Source organism: Eucyclogobius newberryi, unplaced genomic scaffold (genome assembly GCF_026437365.1).
Source record: "Eucyclogobius newberryi isolate DKJ021-1_F unplaced genomic scaffold, fEucNew1.0.hap1 SCAF_7, whole genome shotgun sequence".
Taxonomy (NCBI): Eukaryota; Metazoa; Chordata; class Actinopteri; order Gobiiformes; family Gobiidae; genus Eucyclogobius; species Eucyclogobius newberryi.
In genome coordinates this window covers 11,322,224-11,348,437 of record NW_027316389.1, presented here as the reverse complement: position 1 = coordinate 11,348,437, position 26,214 = coordinate 11,322,224, and the positions used below count along the sequence as shown (strand labels likewise).

Sequence of the window (26,214 nt, the reverse complement as noted above, 5' to 3'; positions counted from 1 at the left end):
GGAAATCCATCTCACTGAACCCGCATCAACACCAACACAGAAAAGTCCAGTCCGTCTCCCTTGAAAAAAACAACAACACACCTCTCCTCTCCTCTGATTGGTCGAGGCGCCTGTCCATCAGCGGCACGTACACGCGCGCGCCTCAGCAGCATCTCCCACCGACGCAGAGCGGCAGCGCAGCTTCCCCAGCGCCACAATGAGATTCAAGGCACTTGCGGCTCGTCTGCAGCAGCGATAGGCGAAGAGAGAGGAGAGAAAGAGAGAGCGCCTCGCCTCCTCCTCAGCGCGCGAGTGAGGATAGAGAAACACCGAGAGAGGAAAGGAGCCAGAGGAACCCCGTGGAGTAACATTTAAAAAAAAAACAACAACACTTTGCTGCGGGTTCGGACCACCAGCAGAGAGGAGTGTCCCGTTGAGTGAAGTGACCGATTTCCCCCCCCCCGTTCCGACATGTCATCGTCCGGCAAAGACAACAGCGGTGCTCAACATGCCAATTACGTGGGACCTTACCGTTTGGAGAAGACGCTGGGCAAAGGACAGACAGGTTAGTTTTGGCACCGGTTTCGCGAGTTTATTTGCCCCGTGGCAGGTGCGCAATAGTTCTCTTTTTTTTTTTGTGTGCACCTGCAAGGAGAACGCGTCGGCTCCCTTTCCCCCTGCGTTGACATAAGCGTGGGGGGATTTAAGAATAGCTGTTGCGGCTTTGCACGGGCTTCTTCTTGTTGTTGCATGTGCGCGCTGGCGCTCGGAGCGGGTGTGCGCGTAATCCCGTCCCCATTGAGGATGACATTGGAGAGGGGCCGCGCACAGGGCACAGGGCGCAGTGTGTGTGTGTGTGTGTGTGTGTGTGGGGGGGGGGAGAATGGTGGAACTTTTTTTGGAGCGCGTCCCCCTTATACTCCTGTTCTCCGGGATTGGACCACAGCGCAGTTAATCCCTGTTTGCCTGATACATTGATCTATTCTTAGTCTGCAGGAAAGGAAAGGCAAGGCAGAGGTAGAGGAGGCGAGCACACAGACGTTTTTTCCCTCTTCATCATCTATGGGCTCGCACGCAGTAGGCTACGTACGTGGGTTTTCCTCTTTTGGACGTGGAGCTTGACAGAATACACTGGAAGAAGGAGGAGGAGGAGGAGGGGGGGTATTGGTGGTGCATGTCCATTTGCATAATAAAAAGTAGTACACTTCCTTTCTACCAGCAATGACATTGCAGTTTGCTAAAGTTGAGTTCATTCCGGATTTTCGTAGTGGATTACAATGTGTTGGAAATGCATGCACACTATCAGTAAAAATGCATAAGGTTGATTCCCTTCTGCTCATCGTAGAGGATGGATTAGGATACTTTTTTTCTTTTCTTTTGCCGCTGTGCCAAGGTCCATGCTGGTCATGCTGTGCTTGTGCCATGTGCTTATTGAAATAGTCTCCCCCTCCATTCATTATTCTACACAAAATGATCTCCGGAACAGCTGAAAGAGTAATAAAATGCACGTTATTGCTTCACCTTGTGTAATATATCTGTAATACTTTGCACACACTCTTCAACCTAGTGTAAAATATGATGCAAATCTACATCCTTTTCCTTCATCATAAGAAATTAACCTCAAAAACTGCCCTGGCTCGACTCTTCCGCTCATATTGAATAATTTTGTGCTCAGTGGAGTATTTGTTTCTGCAGCAGCCTCATGAGAATGTCTGATGTCTGTTTTTGCTTATATAGAGCTTGCATTATGCTCTATTGGGTACCTGCGCTTATCTGCTTAATGATGAGGTGTCAGTGAGATCATCGCTGCTGCTTAAGATGTATTTAAGTCAAGTGAAGTACTGGTTTCCACAAGCGTTTCTCTTTGCACGCCTCTCTTTGTACACCGAGAAGTCAAGCCAAAGCTACGAGCCAGCGCCGATCATAACTCAGCGATGCTTCATTAGCGTTTATGCGTCACAATGTGTTGACCTTTAATTTTAATTTTTTAAACCATCTTGCGTCTCCCATTAATCAATACTGCCAAATGTGACTTCACACTTCAATTACTCTTCAAAAGGGACATTAATAAAAGAACCTGTGTCTTCTGTGTTTGAAAAAATCATTTGCTTATTGGCGTCCATGTACATCCGTCCTTGCCAGACCTATTCAGATTAATGACACCGCATAACGTCCCATTCGCCCATTAACCATGCGATAATCTGTCACATTGCTTCCCAGGCCCAGCGGAAAAGGTTGGTCAGGCAACTCAAAGCGCCCAATGAGCTTGTCTTGGCTCTCGACGGCGTCCGGGATAGTCCAATAGGCTAAATCCCCCGCGAGCCATCCTGCACTGGGGTTGGCAGGTATTATTAGAAGGGTGAAAGCGGAAGGCCTGTGCTCGATCTGGCTGTCCTGCTCGGAGGAGTGGTGCAGTTCATTAAGTGATTAGGCTGTGTCCTAACACATACACATGGCCACTACTGAGGTTCTGCTCTGGCTTCCTGATCTAATCCGCCACGTAGCCAAAGTCCCTTCGGCGAACACACATAATACACACATAATACACACACATACACACATATACACACACACACTCGCACGGATCCACGTGTCCAGTTCGAGCTGCAGACAGAAGAACTCAATGGGACACAATTGGTTACAATGATCAATGTTACGGTAGCTACCCCAGTCACATTCAAACAAATCTTTCACTAGGGACATCATAACTTTTGAGGTAGTTGGCGTCTGGTCTTATAATTGCAATGGACTCCCTTGGTATCATCCTTCTTGGTACGCCAGCACTTGTCCCTCAACTCTAACGGTTATTATTTATTTTTAAAGTAAGAAGAACTAGAAATAAATTACACAGAACAAATGAGATGGATTCTTGTGCACTTATATTTAGGTATAATGTGCCTTTTCCTCAGATATCACACTTAATTGGGATTGCTTGAATCCACATGTCTTTCACTCAGAGCATGACATGGGCTGACCAATTAGAGAAGTGGAAGTAGATGTGTGTTTGAGCATTGAGCGGCATTAAACAGAAGGGCACAATATAACCGTCCCTCAAGTCAAAAGGTGAAATCACAAATGAATTTTATCGCCATATCATCAACTACTAGAATCCCCTACTTATATTACCTTAACATTTAATACATAATAAAGTGCCTGGATATTGTCGATAGCTTCCCTGAATTCTGCTCCCTTTTTGGTCTCACTTTACCTTTTCTATTCATCTTCCCTGCTGCCTGTGTGTGATATCTTTGTCAGGTGGTCATTGGCGCTTGATGGAATCTTTAGATATGGAGTGTCTGCATGGCTGGTTACTGATTGGTCTGAACTCACAAAAGCATGGAAGCAATTTTAGAGCTATACAGCGTTATTGTACTTGAGTGACGGGGTCGTGAAATGATGTGTGCTTCATTGTTCCGTCGTGTGAAGCTATGGAATTTACTTTTTTGCCGTTTTCTGTGACTCAACACTAGACCCTTTAAGGTTTGTTCTCGGATTTTCTCGTTCAGATTTTCTGATTACACTGGGATTGACATGAAAGTCGTGTTTTAACAAAGATTGTACAGTACTAGCATAATGCAGACTTAAAGTGCACTCAATTGCTGCATTGTTCTCCTAAAGCGTTACTGTTCTCTCCTTCAACTTTGTTCCGGTAAAGACTGTGCAGCTAGCGGGAAAAGAATGCTCTACTGTGTGAAAAAACACTGGCAGTTAATCCAGTGCAGCTTGTTTGGTTTGCATGACAGGGATATTGACCTACAAAGAATCGCGAAGCTGATGTGTTGAGGCTCCTTGATTCTTTGATTGACGTTTAGAGAGTGGAATCGTGTCCGCTCCAGAGCCTTTCATATCGACTGTTCATCTGGCAAAAAGCTGCCTATGTAGTCCTCTCCACTACTGCTGCTTTTTGTAGTGGCTTCACAAGAGTTACAACACATGCCAGTGTTCCCAACTGTGTTCTGCCTCCACCATCACAACAGCGGGTTTCCATGTTGCAATGTGGATAGTTGGGGTGGGCAATATTGACAAAAATTTATTTTTGACTATTTTTTTTTGGCTTATTCTGATAACTATTATTCCCACAATTGTGTAAATTAGGGATGGGCTGGTGTGGATTTTTTGAGTCGATACTAACACCCAATATTTGGGTTGCTGCTCTTGCTAATTGTTGATATTGGCTGATACTGTTATTTCGATTTTAAAATGTATAGTACCAAGGCCCACAAATCTATTTCAAGTTGAAGTCAAGTTCGCCAATTGATTTTCCACTTATAAATAAATAATAATAAAACAGTTAAAGTGAAAAAATTGCATTATGGTGTAAATAATTGACCATATTTTAGCTCTTCTTTATTCATTTCTACTGCGTCAACAATTCTTTTGCATAAACATGTATTTAAATGCTCTTAAAATCTTTATTTCATTAATCTACCCACCTCTAGGATGTAGTGGTTGCTAGCATCCACCATTTATTATGGAAAGGTTAGAGTTTGTGGTTATCATGGACTCAAACGCATACGTCTTATTCTCATCCATTTTGCGGTAATGTAAACTCGCTAATTCGACGTTGACTAATACCTGGAGCGTTGACTGGGATCAATGTGTGCTGGCAGAGATTTCCTGTTGGTTGGAGGAGATCCATACGGTTTCACAGCACATGATATTCCTGATGATTACAAGTGAGGGCAACAGTTCAGTCAATTCTGTCAATGCAAAAGCGCTTGGCACATGCTCAGTTGCTTAGTGCATTCATGGTGTCTAAACGTTGCCTGTGAACCGCGCAGGTGCTGGAACTCGTCGCGACCTTTAACCCACGTCGTTAAAATAATCTCGATATTCAAGATGACCTAAAGCGCCAGCTGTTTATCTCACCTGTGTTCACAAGATTACCCGGAAAAGTTGCCAACCCTGTGGAAAAACTGCCAGGTCGGTAAATGAAAGCGAGAGATGAAATAGCCGTGTTCCAGGGGGGGCCGAGCAGATATTCAGGTCAGAGAACTTCTGACCCGCCGGCTGCTGTGCGTTGCTCCCAGCTGAGGAGTGGAGCGTGTAAGTGTTCTGGATCAGAGCGGTGGTGCTACAAGCCAAGCCCGCGTGGCCTCAGCTGTTGGACGGTCTTGCCCAAGCTGCAGTCCCTCTCCCTTAGCCCTGAAATTGATCCTAATGGTGGGAGCCTGGTCTTGCTACGTGTGTGTGTGTGTGTGTGTGTGTGTATGTGTGTGGAGAGCGCACAGCTGATGCCTGCAGTATGTCTAGTGCTAATCAGCCTGCATGAATGTACAGCATATGTAAGCCAGGATGCAGAAGCCTCCGTGAATCCCTCTGCAGTTTGTGAATGGGCAAGAACAGATATCAAAACGTAGAACATTCTAATTGAAGATTCTGCGAACTGATGTTTGTGTTACAATATGTTCTGCTGTTGTCAATGCATGAGTCATAAAGGGGTTTACAGTCAGGCTGGTCTGTTGAGCTATTTTTTAAAACAATGTCATCTCTTACTCGGTGCTGGGAAGATACTGCCCCGGCATTGGCTCACGGAAGCGTTGCAATTTGCACTCACAACCACTGAACCCACCACCAATCACTCACTCAAGGAACGCGCTCGCCGTAGCCGCGATTGAGCCACCGACCCACGGGTTTGAACTTTCTAACCACTGAGCCGCTGTCAGTCCATCATTTTGTAACTTTCTCCAGGCCATAACATTGTAAATAAAGTCGTGCTAGCTCTATATTGACTTCAAAGCGATGACCAATGACGAACCCCCCAAAAAATGTCTCTGGATTGTGCTAGTTTTTACCAGCGGCTTTGAGGTTGCTCCGCGGTGATATTCCCCGTCACTTCGTTTGTCTCCACTTTTGATCAGATTCATCGCTCCGGCTCAACCTCCCTGCGAGTCCCCTTTTCCCCAGGCCGGCCGAGATTCATACAGGGATCCAGCCATGTGGTAAATCAGACACGATCTCTGTGGAATTGCATTGATTTGGAGGAATGCATGTAGCCAACGATTTTCAGAGATTAATGATGAGGAGAGAGCCGCAAACCGATGGAGGAGGGGAAAAAGCAAAACCAAAAGAAGGAATTGGAGTTCATGAACGTTTGGGCGGCGGTGGAGGTTATTAATTAAGGCAACGTATCGATTGAATTCTCATTATGTACTCCTCCCTCTCCAGCATTTCCAAGTCTCTATCGCTGACCTCCGACAGAGAAGACAGCCGAATCTTTAGATGGGAGGTCATTGAATAAGCTTTTCCCCGTGAACTCGTACTTTTGTCGTCTTATTTTATTTGCTTGTCACCCAGCATATCTAGCATCACACTGTTAGCTAGTGCGGCGAATCATGTTAGGCTGACACAAGCGCTACGGTCCATTTTCTTCACTTACACCACATGCGCACACATTTTCTCTCAAGCTGTCCTATCATATTTTTCCATCACAGAGTTCCGCCGTTCCACTGCCGTGCGGCTGTGTTTTTGGGGTAATATGCAATCGCTTCATGCTATTTAGAATTTCATACTTTCCGAGATACAATTTTTCTCTTCGCCGCCACTTCAAGTTGTTACATTTATATAGCACTGTTGCTTCAATAAAATATGGAGGGTGTTTTGGATGGAGATTTTGCTACTATAGTATCTATTTTTTTACTTTGTGCGTCTGACAGATAAATTTTCTCTGCATATATGATTAGATTGGGCACACAACAGTTGTTTCCTTTCTCTTTTTCTCAGCCCGGATTAACCCTTGCCAACCAACAGTCTGCCTTTGACTGCGAGAACGCTGTATTGGTTGCCAGGGTTGGTTGTCTGGTTGTCATGGTTTCCCTGCCTCTCGCTGGTTCCCAGTCTGCCCTCGTAAAGAAAGTCTCTCCTCCTCCACTGACTCTCACTCGCCCGCCCTCCGCGTTGCTCTGGTTTCCTTTTCTCATGCTCTTAAGCTCTGAATGTGGTGCAATCTCAAGTCACACAACAGTCAACTCCCTCACTCGCCTTATTGGACATGTCTCTCTTTGCCTACTTTATCCATTGTATAGAGAAACAAATGCACTGAATACATTTTTTGGCATGCACTTTTATTATTGACAGTTCAATGATCCACTTTTTTTTTAAAGGTGCACTCTAACTTTTTCTGGTGGAGGATCAGCCTCCTTTGTCTGGAATGTCCCACAATATGGCATTAAAAGAAGATGACCCAACTAGGCCAGTTTACATGTCACATCTGCGGAGAGGTGAGCCTATTCAATTCAAGACCGCAAGGTTTTCAAGGTGTTTTTAATCAATAAAAACCTTTGTAATTTGAAATCAATAAGTATAATGCCCTGCTGTGGAACATTCCAGGTAAAGCAATAACCATTCCATGGTGTTAAGCAGGTGGCATTAGAGTGACATAGTGCAACTTTAAGGTACATTCTATGATGGGCAATGTTTCAATAATTATATAGACATGTGATTTATATACATTTAACACTTTAAAAAATGATTTCAATTAAAATGGCTTTCAAACTAAATGTTTTTTTGTGTATAATATTTTCTGCTGTCATCTCGCTCCTCAGAATGTGTGATAGTGAAAAATCTATACAATATGTAGATTGTGTTTAGACATGAGTCAAGGATCAGACGGGCTTGCGCTGCTCTATGCACAGTGCTATGTTCCCTTTTAAATCTGAGAGATTAGCACATGTGGGGAGCGGGGGCTTTAGCTGCTGTCAGCCCGGCGAGCCTTGGCAGGCTGTCCTCAGATCAGTGGGGAGCTTCGGACTCATCCCCCCATCATGTCTGTGCTGCTCTACTTTATCCACTAACAAATAGATGGAAGGGCATTGACCTTGACTGTCAGAATGTTTCTAAGTGCTGCAGCGCACTCGATGCCAATGGAACATGTGACTTCCATTTTAAAACAATTATTAATGTATTTCCCTCACATAACTTGAATTCATTTGGCCTCATTGTGCTTCTAAAATTCCACTATACCATATAAATAAAGCCACGCAGTGTGACTTTCCTCTAGTACATTATTTACCCAATATAAAACAAAACTGTCTATTGCTCAAAGTTTACAATCACTGACAGCTCTCTTTTACAAGACTGCATCTATGAATGGAAATGTTCTGCGTGGTGACTCCCAGATGGCAGACTCAGACTAATTGTGATTCATTCCTATTTTTGCTACTCACCAGCTTTTTATGTTGAGGTGCATATCATTCACTGCTAAAATATATGACATGTGGAATGTGCTACTGCCAGTCAAAATATAGAAAATGCTGATGACGAACTAATTTAATTTCAAACCCAAATATAAATCTTGTTTATAGAGAGAGCACAGGATAATTTTATTGTTCAGATGATGCTTACAAAGTGGCAGGTGTGCTGTGTTGTGCTTCAGCCAAGACTTTGTGTCTCATCACATGCACCTCATCACAAAATAGTGTGCTCTTTAGTTGGCTGCCAGGTGAAAACCACATCAGCAGGATTGGCTCAATGACGTTAAGACTAAAAACAAAAGAAAAGAGTTTTTGTAATGTTTTGTTGTATGTAACAACATGTTTTTGATCTGCACTGCGGAGTGCCAGCTCTTAAGAAATACCTTCTTATTGAGAGCAAAAGCATCCAGCATCTCTGCAGGTCAGCGCCTCTATTATCATTCAAATCCACAGGCGCTTTTGCACAATCGGAAGGATGTCAGGTTATACACGTGGGATTGCCGTGTGCAGCAGCCGGAGAGATGGGAGGATTCTTTTGCAGGAATCCCATGCAGTTCCCTTCTGACTGCAGCAGAGCCTTTGACGTCATCACTGGAAGGAAATGCAACGACAGCAGGAAGGAGTGCTCTATATGCGGGGCCCCACAATCCCCCAAGTCTTTAGGACATCTCGGAAGCATCCTCCTCCTCTGTTCTCGCCTGTCCTCTGCGTAACCTCACAATAGTTTATATACCTGCAAAAGATTACCGTTATTGCAAAATACACCGTTAAATCAAAGACATGTTAAAGGTCCTGTATATTGCACTGTGATTTGTTCCCATTGATATTTAATATGTTACAGCGTATTTGATCTAAATACAAAGAAAAACCTCACAATTGCAACATGACTGGGGCACAAGTACTATTGTGCACTGTGGAGTGAGGCAGTTTAAATCAGGGTCAAAACAATAACTGGTTACTGAAGCTACAGTCTGTCACCATGGAAACACCCAATACATTCTTATAGTCTTTCTTTTGTCCAAAGTGGGAACACCAGTGGAGTAATAGTAGATTTGGCCGGTCAGCTCTGCTTGCTGTCTGTGGTGCTATTGTGATATATTACGGCCTGTATAATGAGACCATGGATATTATTCCTTTTCATTTGTATGTGTCAGTGCGTGTGCGTACATTTGCCACAGGCTGGTTATGAAAACTCCTGACTGCACATTTGAGTCGTCGGTGCAGGCCAGATGACTCACACAAGTGTATAGTTATGGAGATTAGGCCTGGTGCGGTTGGCATTGTAGCGAGGTATAGGCTGCTGTTAGTGGTTAGGTTACTTTACAATGCAGCATTTTGGTTTTTCCCTTACGTAACTATTGTTCTTTTTGCTGTTGTTCTATGTCGACCAGTCACAACTGTTATTTGCACTGCTATTGCCAAGGTGCACATAAGCAGACCAAGGTTGCATCATAAGGACTTATATGAAATAATAATTGTCTGTGGCTATTAAGGCTTCACAAGTGTTGCAATTGTGATTAGATTTGCAATATGTTTCAATGTTATGTTAAAAAAGTGGGGGTTTGTTTAAATTGTACATTGTAAGCAACTCCAGGAGCGAGAAGTCTGAAATATGAACTGATAAACTAATACAAGAATCAGGGCCGTTGGCCTTTAGTCGTTTCTTTGATTAATCGGTTGATGGAGTCCTAGTCGGCCAACATTTTTACTAGTCAACTAATTATTTTATTGGAATTAAAATCATTTATATGGATCACAGCAGAAAGAAGAACACTTAGAGTGAGTTAGTTTGAGATTTGGGAGGGAATTTTGAGTTTGCCAATTTACGGGTGTGCACTGTTAACTAGTAGTTTTCTTTAATTACATTAAATAATGTATTATATTACATTATACATTACATTATAATGTATTAGTGGAGTCTTTTGGTCGTGTGAGGGCACTTTGGGTCAGCTATACGGTCTGTTTATAGAGATATTGGTTTTTTAAGCCTTCTCCATCATCATGTGTTGCTGCCTTCTAGTCAATTAATCAGTGTATAGTACAAGCCATGTTTTTAGTTGACCAAGAATTTCCTTTGTCAACTACAGAGAATCCTATGACTTTCTGAGCATGTTTGGATCAGGTACATGACATTCTGTCATGCACTTCTTTTTTGAGACTCAAAATTCAATAATCTAGCTTTTGTAAAAACGTCATCATAGTGGTGGGGAATATATTGAAATTTAGACAATATTGGAAATGTTGTTTTGAATATATGCAACATTTTAAGTGTGTCTTTTAACATGAAAATGCTACAAAAAGAGCTGATTAAAAATACAAATGAAAACAATTACGTTGTAAACTTTCAGTGAAAGTTATTTTTGGACTTTTGGGATTCATTTTACAATCATTTCACATTTGTCTGATAATTAAACCTAATCTAATATGTTCAAAGATGTGTTTCATCATGTTTCTGTTGGATGGACATCATTTGTCTGACTATCATTATCGTGATACTCAATTCTTCCAACATATTCCACGCCTACGTTAACATGATCTCTTGAGTGTTTTATTGTTTCTCTAACTCCTCATTTGCCAGCTAATTAACATTGATATATGGCAGCGGCATTGAACTAACACATAACCATACCCATATCATACCTTTCTTTTCTAGTTTGTCGCACCCACCTTCTTTCCCTCTGACCCGTCCCATTTTCTCACCACGTCTTTTGATCTAATTTGCTTATTGGAGGTGTACCCCTGCAGTTGCAACCATTCTGCTCAGGGTAGGCTCATTTCATGCAGCATAATTAGATCTCGCCCGTTGCAACTCGGTGCCAGATAAACTCCAATGTTGTGGACCAGCACACAATGGCAAAAGGAATTCAATTAAGTCTTTACAGTATACCGATGAAGTATATACACCACACTCCACACTCCATACAGGTCTTCTCCTCCGCACACTTGTAATCGTTTGCAGTATTACCGCCATGTTTACGGAATACAATAGATATTTCAACATGTTTTGCAGATTACAGTTGCTCTGGCCTTGTCTGCGGTGCATTGAGTTTTGATTGCACAGCCAATACAGCGCGTGTAGAGTGCATTGTTACGCACACCTCCCCCACACGGTTCACGCACGTCTCACGTATATTTCTGCAGCCGCGAGAAGGAGTCAGAACGCCAAACGGAAAACTGCCTCAATATCAGCTGCCTTCTCCGTGTATTTGCATAGAGTGGGTAATTGATGAATAAAGACAACTATAACAACATGCATACATTATTCGTATTTGTATTATAACCTTGACAGAGGAGAAAACAAATATTAGTTGTGAAAATATTATTGCACACAAAAACGTGTCTTAGTTTATTTATTTATTCTGACAGGAACAGTGCATAATATACAATAACTTTAAATTATACCAGTTTGTAGCTCAAGTGTTAATTTCTCCCTGGAGTCTCTGGGCAGGCTGATGTTATTAAGTCCCATTGAAATGTAGCATCTCTTTTTTCAGGGGAGGAGACTATTGTACATGTTTTTAGTGGTAGGGGAACCCGGAGCACCTGGAGGAAACCTGTGCAGACAAAGGGGGAACGTGCAAACATCACACAGAAAGGCCCAGACTTTGCTGTGAAGCCAGTGCCATGCATTATACTGTTGCATTTCAGAATCAGAATCAGAAAAGGTTTTTTTTGTCAATGAACAGAATTCACAAACATAGGAACTTGTCTTGGTGATTCGGTGCAACATAAAACAATGAACAATGAATCAAGTCAAAAAGAGAAACATAGCCAATAGATTCTAATTGAGACTAAAACTAGTATCAAAACTAGATACTGAATTTTGAAACATAAAAAGGAAAAATGTTCATGGTTTGTTTTAGAATTAACTTCTATATAAACTTTAGGACAAGACCTTGTTGTAGCAGTAAAGGAACTACTATTATTTTGTGTCAAACTATATTCTATTGTCTAAAAAAAAGTGTTTTTTAGCATCATTGTGGTATCAAAATTAATTAAGTATAAAGTTTGATATTAGTATTGTGATAACATTAATTGCCAATGAAATCACTAACAGTTAAGGCAGGGCAATTAAGCACATTTGAATTGAAATTGAGATTCAGTCAAATTATCATATTTTCATATAATTGTCAATTATATGCTTGGGTTTTTTAATTGAGTAATCTGCAGCCAATTCTCTGTCAGATAAAGTACCGTATGTGTTTTGGGCTTTGTTACTTGGTCTGTCTTGTTTATGTTCATTAAATCAATACTGAAATACATTTTCACTTTGTTTTTGAATAAAAAATAAAAAATAGATCGATCAATGTGAAGAAAAAAATAAAATGAAATGTTTTACCATATTGCCCAGCCTTATTGACAGCCGATTGTCCACGATTTAAGTAGGGAAACCAGAGCATCCGGAGGACAGACGGAGACTTACAAACCCCACACATAAAACCCCCACACTGTCTGGGAATTGAACTTAAGACCTTTGTGCTTTTCACCCAACACTGTGCTTTCTTTTCCCTTTTGCTAATACAACATATAATCTAACATGTCTTACTTTTGACCCAGATTCTTACTAGTGTTTTCCTCACCTGGTGTCATTATCCTCCAACCTCTCCTGCTCGATCCTTAATGAGACATTATGAAATATTCAGACCTTTCAGTAGTAGGAGATCTTCTACTGAAAGTGTTTTTCAGACTTCCTATAAGTGATCTGTTCTTCTGGATCTACCTCTGTATCTACCTGCGTTGCACCAATGAAATTTCCCCATGTGGGACAATAAAGGAATATCTTATCTTATCTTATCTTTACCTGGCGGAGCCTTCCGTGTGTGCGTCTCTCCCCTCTCAGCACCGCTCATCCTTGAGCATCAGCACTTTTTGATTCCTCTCTGAACCTTGACACATTTGACTAGACACGAGACAGACATCGGAATACATTAATCCACACCTGCAACGCTGAGAGCCACAATTTGTGCGCGCATATTGATTTTGTTTATCCACAGCGTAGTGATGGGGAATACATGCGAGATCAGGCTCATTAGTGCGGACAGACTTGAGTGCTTGTTGGCTAGGAGAGGAGGACCCTAACCTCAAGCTCGCCCTGTCTCTGTTTTTTTCTTTCCTGACTGTCCAAAGCACTAAATCAGGAAGCCATTTTAATTAAAGGACACATTTTTCCACTGCCGGTACAATGTTTATAGGCCTTTGGATACCAGATACTCTATATGTTGTGCAATGTAAACATGTTGTGAAATGTATTTAGTAGTTTTATTTACTTCAGGGGAGGAGACTACATGTTTTTAGTGGTAGGGAAACCCGGAGCACGTGGAGGAAACCAATGCAGACAAAGGGGAAACATGTAAACATCACACAGAAAGGCCCCCGACCCTGCTGTGAAGCCAGTACTGTGCATTATACTGTTGCATTTCTATTCTATTCTAAGTCCAGGTTTCAAAACATTTGAAAAAAGTATGTGAAATTGAAGATAAAATGAATTATTATTATGCCACCCAATTTTTACTTTTAGAACTAATTTCCAGTCCATGATATGGCAAATGAATATATTTGAATAAAAAGGGCCACATATATATACATTATATATGTAGATATTTACATGTAGTAGATATAATATACAAGTAGAAATCATAGTTCCAAAAAGCAATGAAAGACAAAAAAAAGCGAGACCAATACTGTTAAATAAGACACACCAATTTCAAATAAGAAACGATGTTAAAATCTCATCTCGTTCTCGTGGACACACTCCCATGTCTCGTCCCATCTCGTGGGAATTCTGTCTCATCCCGTCCCTACTGGAACCTGATTTGAAATATGTTTTGTAGACTTTGCTGCCGTTGTCTTGCCAAAAACCCTCCAGCGTACAGTAGGATACACAAGATCCTCCCATCTGTACGCCCATAAATCTTGTGCTCGTCTCAGCGAGGTACTTAATATACCCCCCTCGTCTTGTTTGCCTTCTGCCCCACTACCCTTTAAAGATCCCTTTAATGAAGTGCTCTCATTGTCCGCGCATTGAGCTGATTTCGGTGCCATGTCTTCCCGAGCGCTGCGTATCGGGGCAAACAGGTGGGAGATGAGTATGTGTGTGTCCAGACTATAGAGCGATTCATTAGGCAGGTCCCAAGATTCGTATCAGGGCTTTTTGCGCTAGCGCCTGGAGCACTTCTTGACTTTTTTCGCATGCGCCTCACACTCGCGGTGGTCTCTGAAGTCTCCCGGAGTGGTTGGATTGACTGGCTGCTGTAGAGGCTCAAAAGTGTCCTCCATGCATCTCGCTGTATGTAAGCAGTCCTGCATCAAGTGATTACTTCATCCCCTCGGGCGCTTTCACAGTGTAATGACTGTGAAAATAAATAGCGTAAATGTAGTCCAGAGAAGCCGTGAGCCCGGTTTCTAAGCAGTACTAGTTGGTGTCTTTCTATATTTGATGTTTTTTCCACTGTGAAAATGGGTAAGGGTTAGAGTGTACTCCAACTAGAGCACCAAAGCAAAGACTACATGGCAAGGCAAGGCAAGGCAAGTTTATTTGTAGAGCACATTTCATATACAAGGCAATTCAAAGTGCTTCACACAGCAGGAAAAATGCATTAAAATCACAAATAAATTACAGAAACAGAAATACAATAAAATTAACTAAATTAAAAATTATCAATCCAACTGATTGTCTAAACTAATAAAATCACAAACAAAAGAGAAGAGTGCAAAGAAAAAATCCTTTCAGTCATATGCGCAGCTAAACAAAACTGTTTTTAGCTTAGATTTGAACATTATCAGAGTAGAAGCCTGTCTCACATCTTCAGGAAGACTGTTCCAGATTTTAGCTGCATAAAACTGAAACGCAGATTCCCCATGTTTTGTCCTGACTCTGGCACCAGCAGGAGGCCGGTCCCTGAGGTCCTCAGAGTCCGAGATGGTTCATATGGCACTAACATATCCAAGATGTACTTTGGTGCTAGGCCATGGAGAGACTTGTACACAAGCAGAGCTGCTTTAAAGTCTATTCTCTGAGCCACAGGGAGCCAGTGCAGAGACCTGAGAACAGGACTAATGTGATCATACTTCCTGGTTCTGGTCAGGACCCGAGCAGCAGCGTTCTGGATGTACTGCAGCTGTTTTACAGCTCGTTTGGAGAGACCAGTGAGCAGGCCGTTACAGTAGTCTAATCTACTGGAGACAAACGCGTGGATAAGTCTCTCTAAATCTGGTTTTGACACTATATTTTTGATTTTGGCAATGTTTTTTAGATGGTAAAAAGCTGCTGATGTTATTGATTTGACGTGGCTATTAAAGTTCAAGTCTGAGTCCATTATTACCCCCAGATTTCTAACTTGGTTTGTAGGTTTTAGAGCGAGACTCTGGAGGTGACCGCTAACACTTTATCTTTGTTTCTGTGGGCCAAAAACGATTATTTCATGCTATTAATAAGATAAGATAAGATAAGATATTCCTTTATTGTCCCACATGGGGAAATTTCATTGGTGCAACGCAGGTAGATACAGAGGTAGATACAGAAGAACAGATCACTTATAGGAAGTCTGAAAAACACTTTCAGTAGAAGATCTCCTATAAATAAAAAAAAAAAAAACTCCCATAGACAAATAAATAAATAAATAAATACCATTGCATGTGATCCCGACAGTAATTGCACATGAATATGTGTCACGACAGCACATAGATTGCACATGAATTTCACAGTAATTGCACATATGACAGAATTGCACATCAGTATTAGGTTAGGTCAGTATTGCGAGTGTTCAGTACTAACAGTTTTTGTTATAAAGTCTGACAGCAGCAGGAAGGAAAGACCTACGGAACCTTTCCTTCACACATCGAGGGTGGATCAGTCTCTCACTGAAGCTGCTCTCCAGAGCAGAGAGAGTGTCCCGCAGGGGGTGACACTCATGGTCCAGCATAGATGTGAATCTAGCCAGGACCCTCCTGTCCCCCACCTCCTGCACCGAGTCCAGAGCACAGCCCAGGACGGAGCTGGACTTCTTGATGACTCTGTCCAGCCTCTTCCTCTCCCTCTCTGTGATGCTGCTGCTCCAGCAGGCCACACCGTACAGGAGGGCCGATGCCACCACAGAGTCGTAGAAGGTCTTCAGGAGTGGCCCTGTCACTCCAAAAGACCTGAGTCTCCTCAGGAGGTAGAGCCGACTCTGGCTCTTCCTGTACAGTGCGTCTGTGTTATGAGTCCAGTCCAGTTTGTGGTTCAGATGAACACCCAGGTACTAGTATGAGTCCACTCTCTCAATGTCCCGTCCCTGGATGTTCACTGGTGAGGGGGCAGTGGGGTGACGTCTGCGGAAATCCACCACCATCTCCTTGGTCTTCCCCGCGTTGATGAGGAGGTGGTTCCGCTGACACCAGTCCACAAAGTCCTGCGCCAGTCCTCTGTACTCTGCATCATCGTCGTCCGTGATGAGTCCGATGATGGCAGAGTCGTCAGAACTTCTGCAGGACACAGCTGTCCGTGTCATGTCTGAAGTCTGCAGTGTAAAGGGTGAAGAGAAAGGGCGTGAGGACAGTGCCCTGGGGCGCCCCCACACTGCAGGTCCGAGTGTCAGACACACAGTTCCGGGCTCTCACAAACTGGGGTCGGTCTGTGAGGTAGTCCAGGATCCACTCTGCCAGGTCATACTCCACACCAGCAGTCTCCAGCTTGTCCCTCAGGAGCAGCGGCTGGATGGTGTTGAAGGCGCTGGAAATAATACTGTCCTCTGTCAGGCTTAAGCAAACATAACAATTTACAAATCCCAGGTAGGAAAATGGAGCCTGCTGTTAGAGATGCAAGATGTATCACAATCACAGTTCGATGTAGGGCTTCAAGATTGACAGCAATTGAATCGAAATTGACGCAAAAATCGACGCAAAATTAGCAAATCGCAAAGATGCCATTTTTGAAGTGCCAGAATTTCCTCCTTAATCAATGAAGTATCTTGTCTTGTTCTGCGTAAAAACTGCAGAATAAGACAGATTTCTTCAAACATCTTCTGAAATATATACTTTGTCTTTTTGTCAATTCGCTTGAACTTTGAACAGAATGATTATTAAAACACAATTTGCAATTCTTGTCGGAAAAATCACAGTTAAATATTTTCCCTAAATTGTTCAGCTCTAGTTTGAACGGTGGCAATTAAGTCTTTTGCAAACATCAAAATATCCTGTTAATGCAATGTTCGTATTAATGTATTTCAGTTATGTCAAATGTTAATGCTCCTGGACATGTTTATTTGCATGTTGAACTGAATCCTATATTAATATTTCAAAATACTCTTTGTAAACTCAATGCAAATCCACAATTGAACTTTTACAGACTAGTTTATGCACACATGGCTGCCTTTTTTTAAAGTTTCATCACAGCTTACACTACACACCGTAAACAAAATGCATAAACTTTACCTCCGTCATTTGTCACTCGACTGTCAAGTCCTTTCAGAAACTGAGATCATTGATCAAATGACTTGACTTCTCAACCGTAAAATCAGATTGAAAATGCGTTTGTGGTGCTCATTAAACTTTAACTAATGCATATATAAATGTTGTGGCAGCACTAGAAATGTAAATGTGTCCTCTGTGATACCTCCTTGTGCACATGTTTGCGTACATGAAGCTGCTTCCGGAGTGGATTCACGCGCCACTGGAGGTTCTGACAAACAACATCTATCACCGCTAACACAGTAGACACTCAAACAGCAGTCAAGCTTTTTCTTATGTACCCGTATGTGCTTTTGATTGTACTTAACCTTCTCCACGCCACCATCCTGCCTCTCTGTTGGACACCGGTAACCTTATCAGTCACGAGGATACAAGAAACATAACCAGCTCATCCCATCTCCTGTGTGGACTGTGTAATAGCGTCCTGTTTTAATGGCCTTACACACGGCTGAGTGACTTCATATGCTCTGTTCTTTTATTGTCTTTTACAGAATGCTCGCTCTAACCCATTTTATAAATTGGTCTGCCAAAAGAGACCATGCATAATAGCTCTTTAAAAAGGATATTTAATTTTTTTGCTTGTGTTGTCAGTGGTTTTATCAGTGTAATATACTCGATTAACATACATATTAAGTGATGCAATGCCTCATTTGTCTTTGTGGAGTCTTTAGTCGTAGGGAATGCGCCTCAAAGCCACGTCTCTCCTCTCTGCTCTACAATATTCACATCTTTTCTGTCATTAATTAATTTACTTTCACTGTCCCCGTCCAACAGAAAATGCTAGCTGCTTAACTAAAGTAAACTGGGGTTAATCAGTAAGCCCATGCAAATTGCTGCATAATCTTCATTTACTGCATCTATTTGCTTCACCAAAGTGATCATGAGTTGACCTCTGGCTCTACTGTACCACGTTGACTAATCTGTTTCATACTGTATAAACTGAACAAAGTAACATGATGTCTGCATTAGACTTGGCTTCTGTCCCAGCATGAATCATTTGTGTATGATTAATGCAGTTATAATAACACAAACAAATAATGGCCTGCGTTTGGATTACTTCAGCCAATTAGTTAGTTAATTAAACCAATGCACATCAGGAGTAAAAATATATATATTTGTGCACATAATGACTTTTAAATTGCATGACTGTTATTTCCAATCAGAAATGACAGCAAATGCAAATAGCAGGGCTTAATTCCCAAAGCCAATAGTAATATGTATATGAGTTCTCATGCTATGGTGGTTTTTATGGTACTCTTTTTTTTCAACCAGTTTACCATCATCCACACTCATTCTCTCATCTGTGCTGTCGGCTCAAATTGTTGCCGGCCTGTAACCTCCATCAGTGTACTGTCCCTTTAAACAGCATTGGGGTATTTTCGCTGTATATTAGTCTTTTTGTCGCTAATGGGATCACCAGTGGACACAATTTCTGCTCCTTCCTCTCACGCCATTCTCTTAAACTTACCGCTGTGAAGTTAATGAAATGGAATTGTGGAATGACCTCAGTGCTCAGCTCTGTCCTACCTGCGTGCTGCTTTCACACAATCCCTTGGGCTGACTGGATTTATCCTCATGTTATTTTTTTATCCTGTTGTTTTTTAAACAATAGATATTTTATCTTTTGTTTTGGAGCAATCAAAATGCCATTCCTCATCAGGGCTGTTTATCGTCTTAATTTCCTTATTTTTTCTCCGTCAAATAATAACTATAGGACCTGAATCTCCACTGGAAGAAAAGTGGCATGCCCTCTTGAGGTGGGTGCCATGTTCTTGCCCCAAGTGGAGAAGTTCAAGTATGTGGGGGTCTTGTTCACGAGCGTGTAGCGTCTGCAGTGATGCGGTCGGACTGTTGAAAGACCAAGCTCTCGATTTACCCTCACCTATGGTCATGAGCTTTGGGTAATGACCAAAAGGACAAGGTCGGATACAAGCAGTCGTAATGAGTTTCTTCCACCCGTAGTGGAGTAGAGCCACTGCTACTCCACATTGAGAGGAGCCAGTTGAGTTGGCTCGGGCATCTATTCCGGATTCTTCCAGGAGGACTTAGGGAAGACCCAGGACACACTGGAGGGACATGTCTCTTGGCTGGCCTGGGAATACATTGGGTTCATCTTTGAAGAGCTGGAGCAAGTGTGTGGAGAGGGAAGTCTGGGCCTCCAGACTGCCCAGACTGCTGAACCCATGACCCAGCCTCAGATAAAGCAGAAGATAATGGACAACTATTGGACTGTGAGTGAATTAAAAAAAACTGTGCATAGTTTAGTCGACTAAAAGTGGCACAAAAGTGGAGATCATGCAATTATGGACATTAATACAGAAAACTACTAGTAAACTGTTTATTTATCTGTGAAAAAATGAGATTAAACTTACAATTTACTCCCGAACCTCTAGGACTCACTTCATTATTTATTATTTCTACTGTTGTGAATATAAATTATTTAAAATCCCCCCAAACAATTTGTCAACCAAGATGCCAATCAACTAAACGACTAATGGTTTACCCTAAATATAACTCAAAGCTGTAAGTGAATGCCACCCTCCTGTCTTTGTGCCTTGCAGTCTTTTTCAGCATATTTTAGCTACATTTTCACTCAGATAAAATAGGCTCATGACCTGCATTCTTTGCCTGCTGGATGTAATGTATGGTTGCGACATTAAACCAAATGTGAACGCTGTCTGTGAACGCATCACTGCTTTCATCTCAAACGCCTTGTCGTACCTGTCACAAATGTCACACATATGCATGCAGATGGCTTTGTTGGGCTTGTGTCTGCACGATGCTGTCACAATAGATTTCCGAGGATCCACTTTTCATCTTGCAAATAGATTCTATATGAAGGGTAGTCCAAATACTTAGCTTTGTGACTTTGTGATGTCAGGACATTAATGTTACAAAAAGAAGAAGCAAAGCACAACATCAAACAATGGGTTTGAGTCCTAAGGAAAAGAGATTTTACTTAGTGTGGACAAAAGGTTACTGGAAATGTATACGTGTCTTTCTGCTGGTGATAAGGCTGATTTTTATTTTGCAATTGCAATTTATTCTTTAACTGTAGAATTTTCTTTCTGTCACATTTTAAACACGCCCAGGAACATTAACATTTGAGAAAAGATATGAAACATGAGCTACACGACTAATTCAAGAATCACTTACATTTCAGAACACCAGTTTAGTAGATATTTTGTTGTTTGCACTGTAAATTATGATACTTAAATAATTGCAGTCTTTGGTAATTGCGACCATTCAAATGATTTGATTTTGATTTGGTTGCTATATGTCTTGCAGCTCTAATCAGTTAGTCTAAAAATGTCCTTTTTATGTCCTTCTAGCATATTGTCTTATTTTTGTGTTATACTCATTAAGGCAGTCTCTTTTTCTTGATGTGCCTGTTCTTTGTTGCTAGCTTTATACAAAAACATAATCATTTAAAGAAACAAGTGTGATATTCCTATGCCACAACACAGCACAAACTAACCAGTTAAGATTTCTCTCGATTTGTTATAATGCCTTTTCTACACTTTACACTACCCGCAGACTGGTCTTATCAGTACTTGCAAACTCACCATGTATCGAGTGTATTGAGTTTAGACAGCATGTCAGCATCTCTCAGTGAGCACTTCCAATCATGGCCGTGATGGTAATGCCAGACCACCCTCTGCTTGTATGCTCTCCGAACCCACCCTCCCGCTCACACACTCCCCAGACTCTGTATAGTTTGGTAAATCCTTTTTTTTTATTTATTTTTTTAGATTTGGGTGACTGCGATGGGGGAAGTAATGTTATTTATAGTTATTTATCCACCTTGTTGCTGCACCTGCTTGCTTCATACTAGACTTGGCTGTTGTTAAAACGTGGACACCATCATTGTAGGGGCTCTGGTCACCATGGGAACTGCCATATTCAATGTCTATATACGGAGAAGTGACTGTATTTTCAAGTGACAGAAGAAAATGTGTCATAGGTGCCTCATAGGTGTGACGAGAAAGTGGCAGAAATTAATTCTAAAATGGCCATTAGTGACGCAAGCTCCTAGATGCTTTTATGATTTGTGTTGTTTTGTGGTTTCCATCAAATCTAATGTGCCGTGAATCTTGAAATTGTAAAAGAGATTTACATTTCCTATTGAAGTGAATAAGAAATGTATACTGTGAGTGAAATATACTGTTACCGCTATTGATAAAGAACAGAAAGACCTGAATTGTGTTATGAGAGACTTTCTATTCATCATCACTCAAAATTGTCAATAGTAACAAAAAGGTAAACTTCTTGAAACAGAGATGCAGATTTATGATGTTAATTAAAGCCCGGATACCTGATTCTCCCACCGTGAAAGGATATATTAAATCGGTTAAACTAGTTCCTCTCACAAATCTTTTGACACATTGTTAATATCTGCATGCAGTAATTTATTTAAGTTTATTTCAGAAACGGATGAAACTGGTATGGACCACCCAAGCTTAACCAGAAATAAAATATTTTGATATATAAACAGCCTCATTTTTGTCTGATTTTACCATAAACTCTTTAGAGGGAAACACAAAATGTACTAATTTACATTTAAGAATGTAAAGTTCCCCAGCTGTAAGTGTCCAAGCCAGATCCACTTTATCCATAGCAGTACAGTGCTGTGTAGAGCCAGAGAACCCGGATCCTTTATTCGCTTAATTGTATTGTATTTGTATTTTATAATTGTCTTTTGTGTTCTCTTGTTTATTCAAAAGTAAGCATCTGGCAACAACCACCTTTTTTATAGCATATAATTAATGTTAATGCGAAATATTGTTTACCAATGTAACCATTTGAGGACAAGAAAATAAAATACATCATGCATTTTACACAATATCCTTCTATTAAATTTGCACTTGGCGTAAATGGGAGTTCAAACAGCTTAGAGATGTTCTCCTGAATACAACAGTGGGGAATTGATGGATGGCTTCTGAGATGGAACGAGATGGAAGCTGTGGTCAGGATTAAATCTCACTGTGGCTGGCCAGAGTGCTATGAAAAGTCAGGCAGATTAGGCACACATGCACCACCCACACACCACCCACCACCCACCACCCACCACCCACACAATGTTGTGGATTAGGACCCACTGCTAAACCTAGGCCTGGGCTATACAGATGGCCAACCTTTGTGCTCTTATGTAAACTAAATGAGTAGGATTCTACATGTAAAACACAGATCACACTTTGGCTTGTAATTAAATACCACTGCGTTTGTACTTTTTTCAAGATCAGGTTTAAAATATGTGTTTATTGTGAGTGAATAAATGAGAAGTTACTTTTTGATTCATTACATTTATTTCATGCTCCCATTGTCAACATGTAGCGGGGCTGATGACTGTAAGCAGAAGACGACTTGACTGAATAATCTTATTTTGTCAGTTATATTATGCTTCTAAGGTATTAGTTATTAGTTGTTTATGCTGTATGACTAAATTTGAAGGTCACTGTTGAGTGATTTATGACATCTTAAAACACACTTGTCTTGGCGCTGGTCAAAGATTGTCGTTGAGATGAAATGGCCAAAGATGGCAGAGCAGCGAATAGTGGGGGCAACACGGCACGGAGCCAGGAGATTTGGAGAAGCGCCAGAGAAGCCAGCACATCCACACTCCAAACACTCCCCGTTGGGTGCCGGGGGCGGGCCAAGGTGACCTGGCGAGGTGAAAGGGGGGGTCACCATGCCACCGGGAGAAGGGGCGATGTCACTGTGTTAGACTTTGTCACATGGGGAAGACGTGAGATTGAAAAGCTGCCGGCGTGTGGTGGGACCTTTGTGCACTCAGGAGTCAGGCCGGAGGAGTACTTAGTGACAGGCCGACATTGAGAAAGTGTGTGTGTTATAACAGCAGGCAGTTGTAGGGCAAGGACGTGTGCGCCGCTCTACAGGGAACAATCCAGCTGGACATATTAGCTGCTAATAATAATTAAATGTTCTAACATGGCACAGGAGAATGTAGCAGAGGGGCTGAGCCAACTCCACATCTACTTACATTTTAAAATATAGCATTTCTGCAAAGGATTTTAATTCAAATTTATACAGACACATTATTTGCAGCGTTTTTGACACGTGCTCCATGTGTGTGAATATGTCTTTAGTCTTTTTCAGAGTGGCTTTGTGTCCAGTGGGATTCAGTTAGGAAATCCAACTTGAATTGTTGTTTTATGAAACAAAAAATAATTATATGTGTCACTGTGAAGTGACTAGTCACAGCAAATGTTTTTGAATCCAAACTCATGTGACTCATGTGAAAGTAGGCTACATATATTTGGATCCAAATTCAAAATAGAATAGCCTCTGTCTGTGTTGGCTGGCATTAGCTGCCTGAGACTTACTTATAAATGGGCTATTTTGAAGCCATTTTCTTGTGGAGAATTGTTAAGGCCATTTAATATTGTCCTATATTGTTATGCTCGCCATTGTATGTGTTCAAATCTAAACCCTGCTATTATTAAAGAGACTAATCGCTAATAAGCATTACCAGGCTCTGATAGTAGTTTCATGTGATTGAACATCTGCCCCAAAAGGGTTCATATCAGTCAGTGTCAAAACAAGTCGCTGAAACCTGGGACTTTTTTCTACTTTTTGTCACCTTGTCATTATCCCAGTGATTCACAGATTTCAATTACTCATGGCTCAGACACGTTGGTGATCTTTTTCCCGGTGGGCCACAATGACAGCACATTTGTATGTTCACACAGACTCACAGGAGACAAGGCAAACATGCTCTCAGCGGCACGTCACACTTGTGGTCATCACCTCCACACAACTCGCTCTCTGGTTGGTCTTTTTAACCCTTCTGTACTAGTGCTTACTGTATTATTCAAGCAAGTCGGCAAGTATGCTTTTCTAGAAAGTGAGGTTATAATTATGTTTGAAAGAAAAACAGGCAAGCGATTTATAAAGGAAAAATACAAGACGTGCAGTTAAAAGAAGAACAAATACTGGGTTTGAGCAAATATTAAAGAATAATGTCACTAAGAAATAGTTTATTTAAAAATTTCTTGTATAGACCTACAGTAAAATCCTTCCATTGAATGAAACAAAGCTATATATGTGAGTAAATCGCAAAGACGACAATTATTTAAGTCCTTTGCCAACAACAAATTATACTCTGGGATTACTGTAAATTTAAAACCTGCTAATCCTGTTGTTTAGACCTTTTTCTGAACCTCTCTGACTGTTTAACCTTTCATATTTAGGTCTTCTGTAAAATTAACGTATTTAAAATGTGCATTTTGACCAGAATTCAGCTATTAAAACATAAATCATAAATAAATAAATGTCAGACTATAATATATATCTAAACTCTATAGTCCATTGTCGCAAATCACCAACTTTACAGCAAAAATAAAGGGAGACAAATGTATAAATTGGTGCCATAATTATTTAGTTATTGCATTTGAACTGTGTGGGCTGACATCATTAAGTGTTGTATCTAAATCTCTCGTTTTACAAGTAGAGAGTCACTGCGACTCTCTGCGGGATCCTCAGTAAAAACAGACACGATACGGGGGGATAAAGAAGGCTTAAGAAGACTTACTGTCAAAAAAAACTCGGAATCACACTGTGAATGTGACCCACAAGTTTGAAGCCCGCTATTGATTTTTTTTTACGCTCTACAAGAAGAGCTCTCTTAATGGCTCATCAGGGAATATTGTGTTTTTAGAGCTTTTTAGCAGGAGCACCGATAGCTTGTTTTGGTTAATTGAGGGCATTGCTTCTATCTCTCAAATGATCAATTGAAAACTCTGACATTAAGAAAGCAATGCCGTCTATTGATTCAGGACTTTGGGAAGTGTGTCTTGCTGAATCAATATGCGGCACACACTGGGGTTTGAGCTTTTAAGCTGTCCCCCAAATTATCACAAAATGGTGTGCGAAACCGCTCCAAGTCCTTGTTTTGGATGTTGGCTACAGTGGGGTTTATTTTTGTCAAATCCAGAAGCAAACCCAGCAGTCTTGTCTGTAAATCCTGTTTTGTTTATTGAGATTTCAACCATATTAAGTTAAATTGCTTGAGTAATTCTATGCTCGAGTTGTCAGAAGTGTCAAAAATAACTTGTATCAAACATTTTACAGTTTCAGAATGAACTTGAGCTTCTTAGAGCGAATATAAAACAACATGGAAACATAATATATATAGAAAGTACTATTATTTGGATATGTGTTCAGAACAAAAACGAGAAACCCACACACACACAACTCAATTTTATGTGTGTTTGTTATCTGCACTGCTTCTGTTGTTCCTCAAGTTGGTTCAATAGTAAAAGAAATACAATTCTGGAAGATTGATCTGATTCAAACCGTTCACAAATAAGCAGCTATTCAAAATTACACACATTGCATAACTTAATCTTAAACTACAGTAATTGACAAGACTTCCATTGCACCGTTCTGCACTACACTCTGGACAGTCAGAAGATGTTTTATCACCTCATCAAGAGCAAGGTATTGAAATATATGCTCGGAGACAAATATCTATGGCAGTAAATCTCCTCTGCAGACAGTGATAATAATAGGCTTGCAACTGTTCATTCTTTTTTCTTTTTTTGGTGAGCATTCATTACTGTCATCACTGTTCCTC

The 26,214-nt window shown here is 41.1% G+C and overlaps 1 protein-coding gene across 9 annotated transcripts in view; it reads left to right on the top strand.

Moving 5' to 3' along the window:
* The first annotated feature begins 380 nt into the window (after nucleotides 1-380).
* The window catches only part of brsk2a (BR serine/threonine kinase 2a), a 183,208-nt gene continuing 157,374 nt past the window's right edge, over nucleotides 381-26,214 (top strand). For all 9 annotated transcript variants that reach the window (XM_072435467.1, XM_072435464.1, XM_072435463.1 and 6 more), the window contains exon 1: nucleotides 381-544. In XM_072435467.1, the coding sequence (XP_072291568.1) occupies nucleotides 451-544 (94 nt within the window). In that variant the 5' untranslated portion in view covers nucleotides 381-450. The remainder of the gene's footprint in view (nucleotides 545-26,214) is intronic.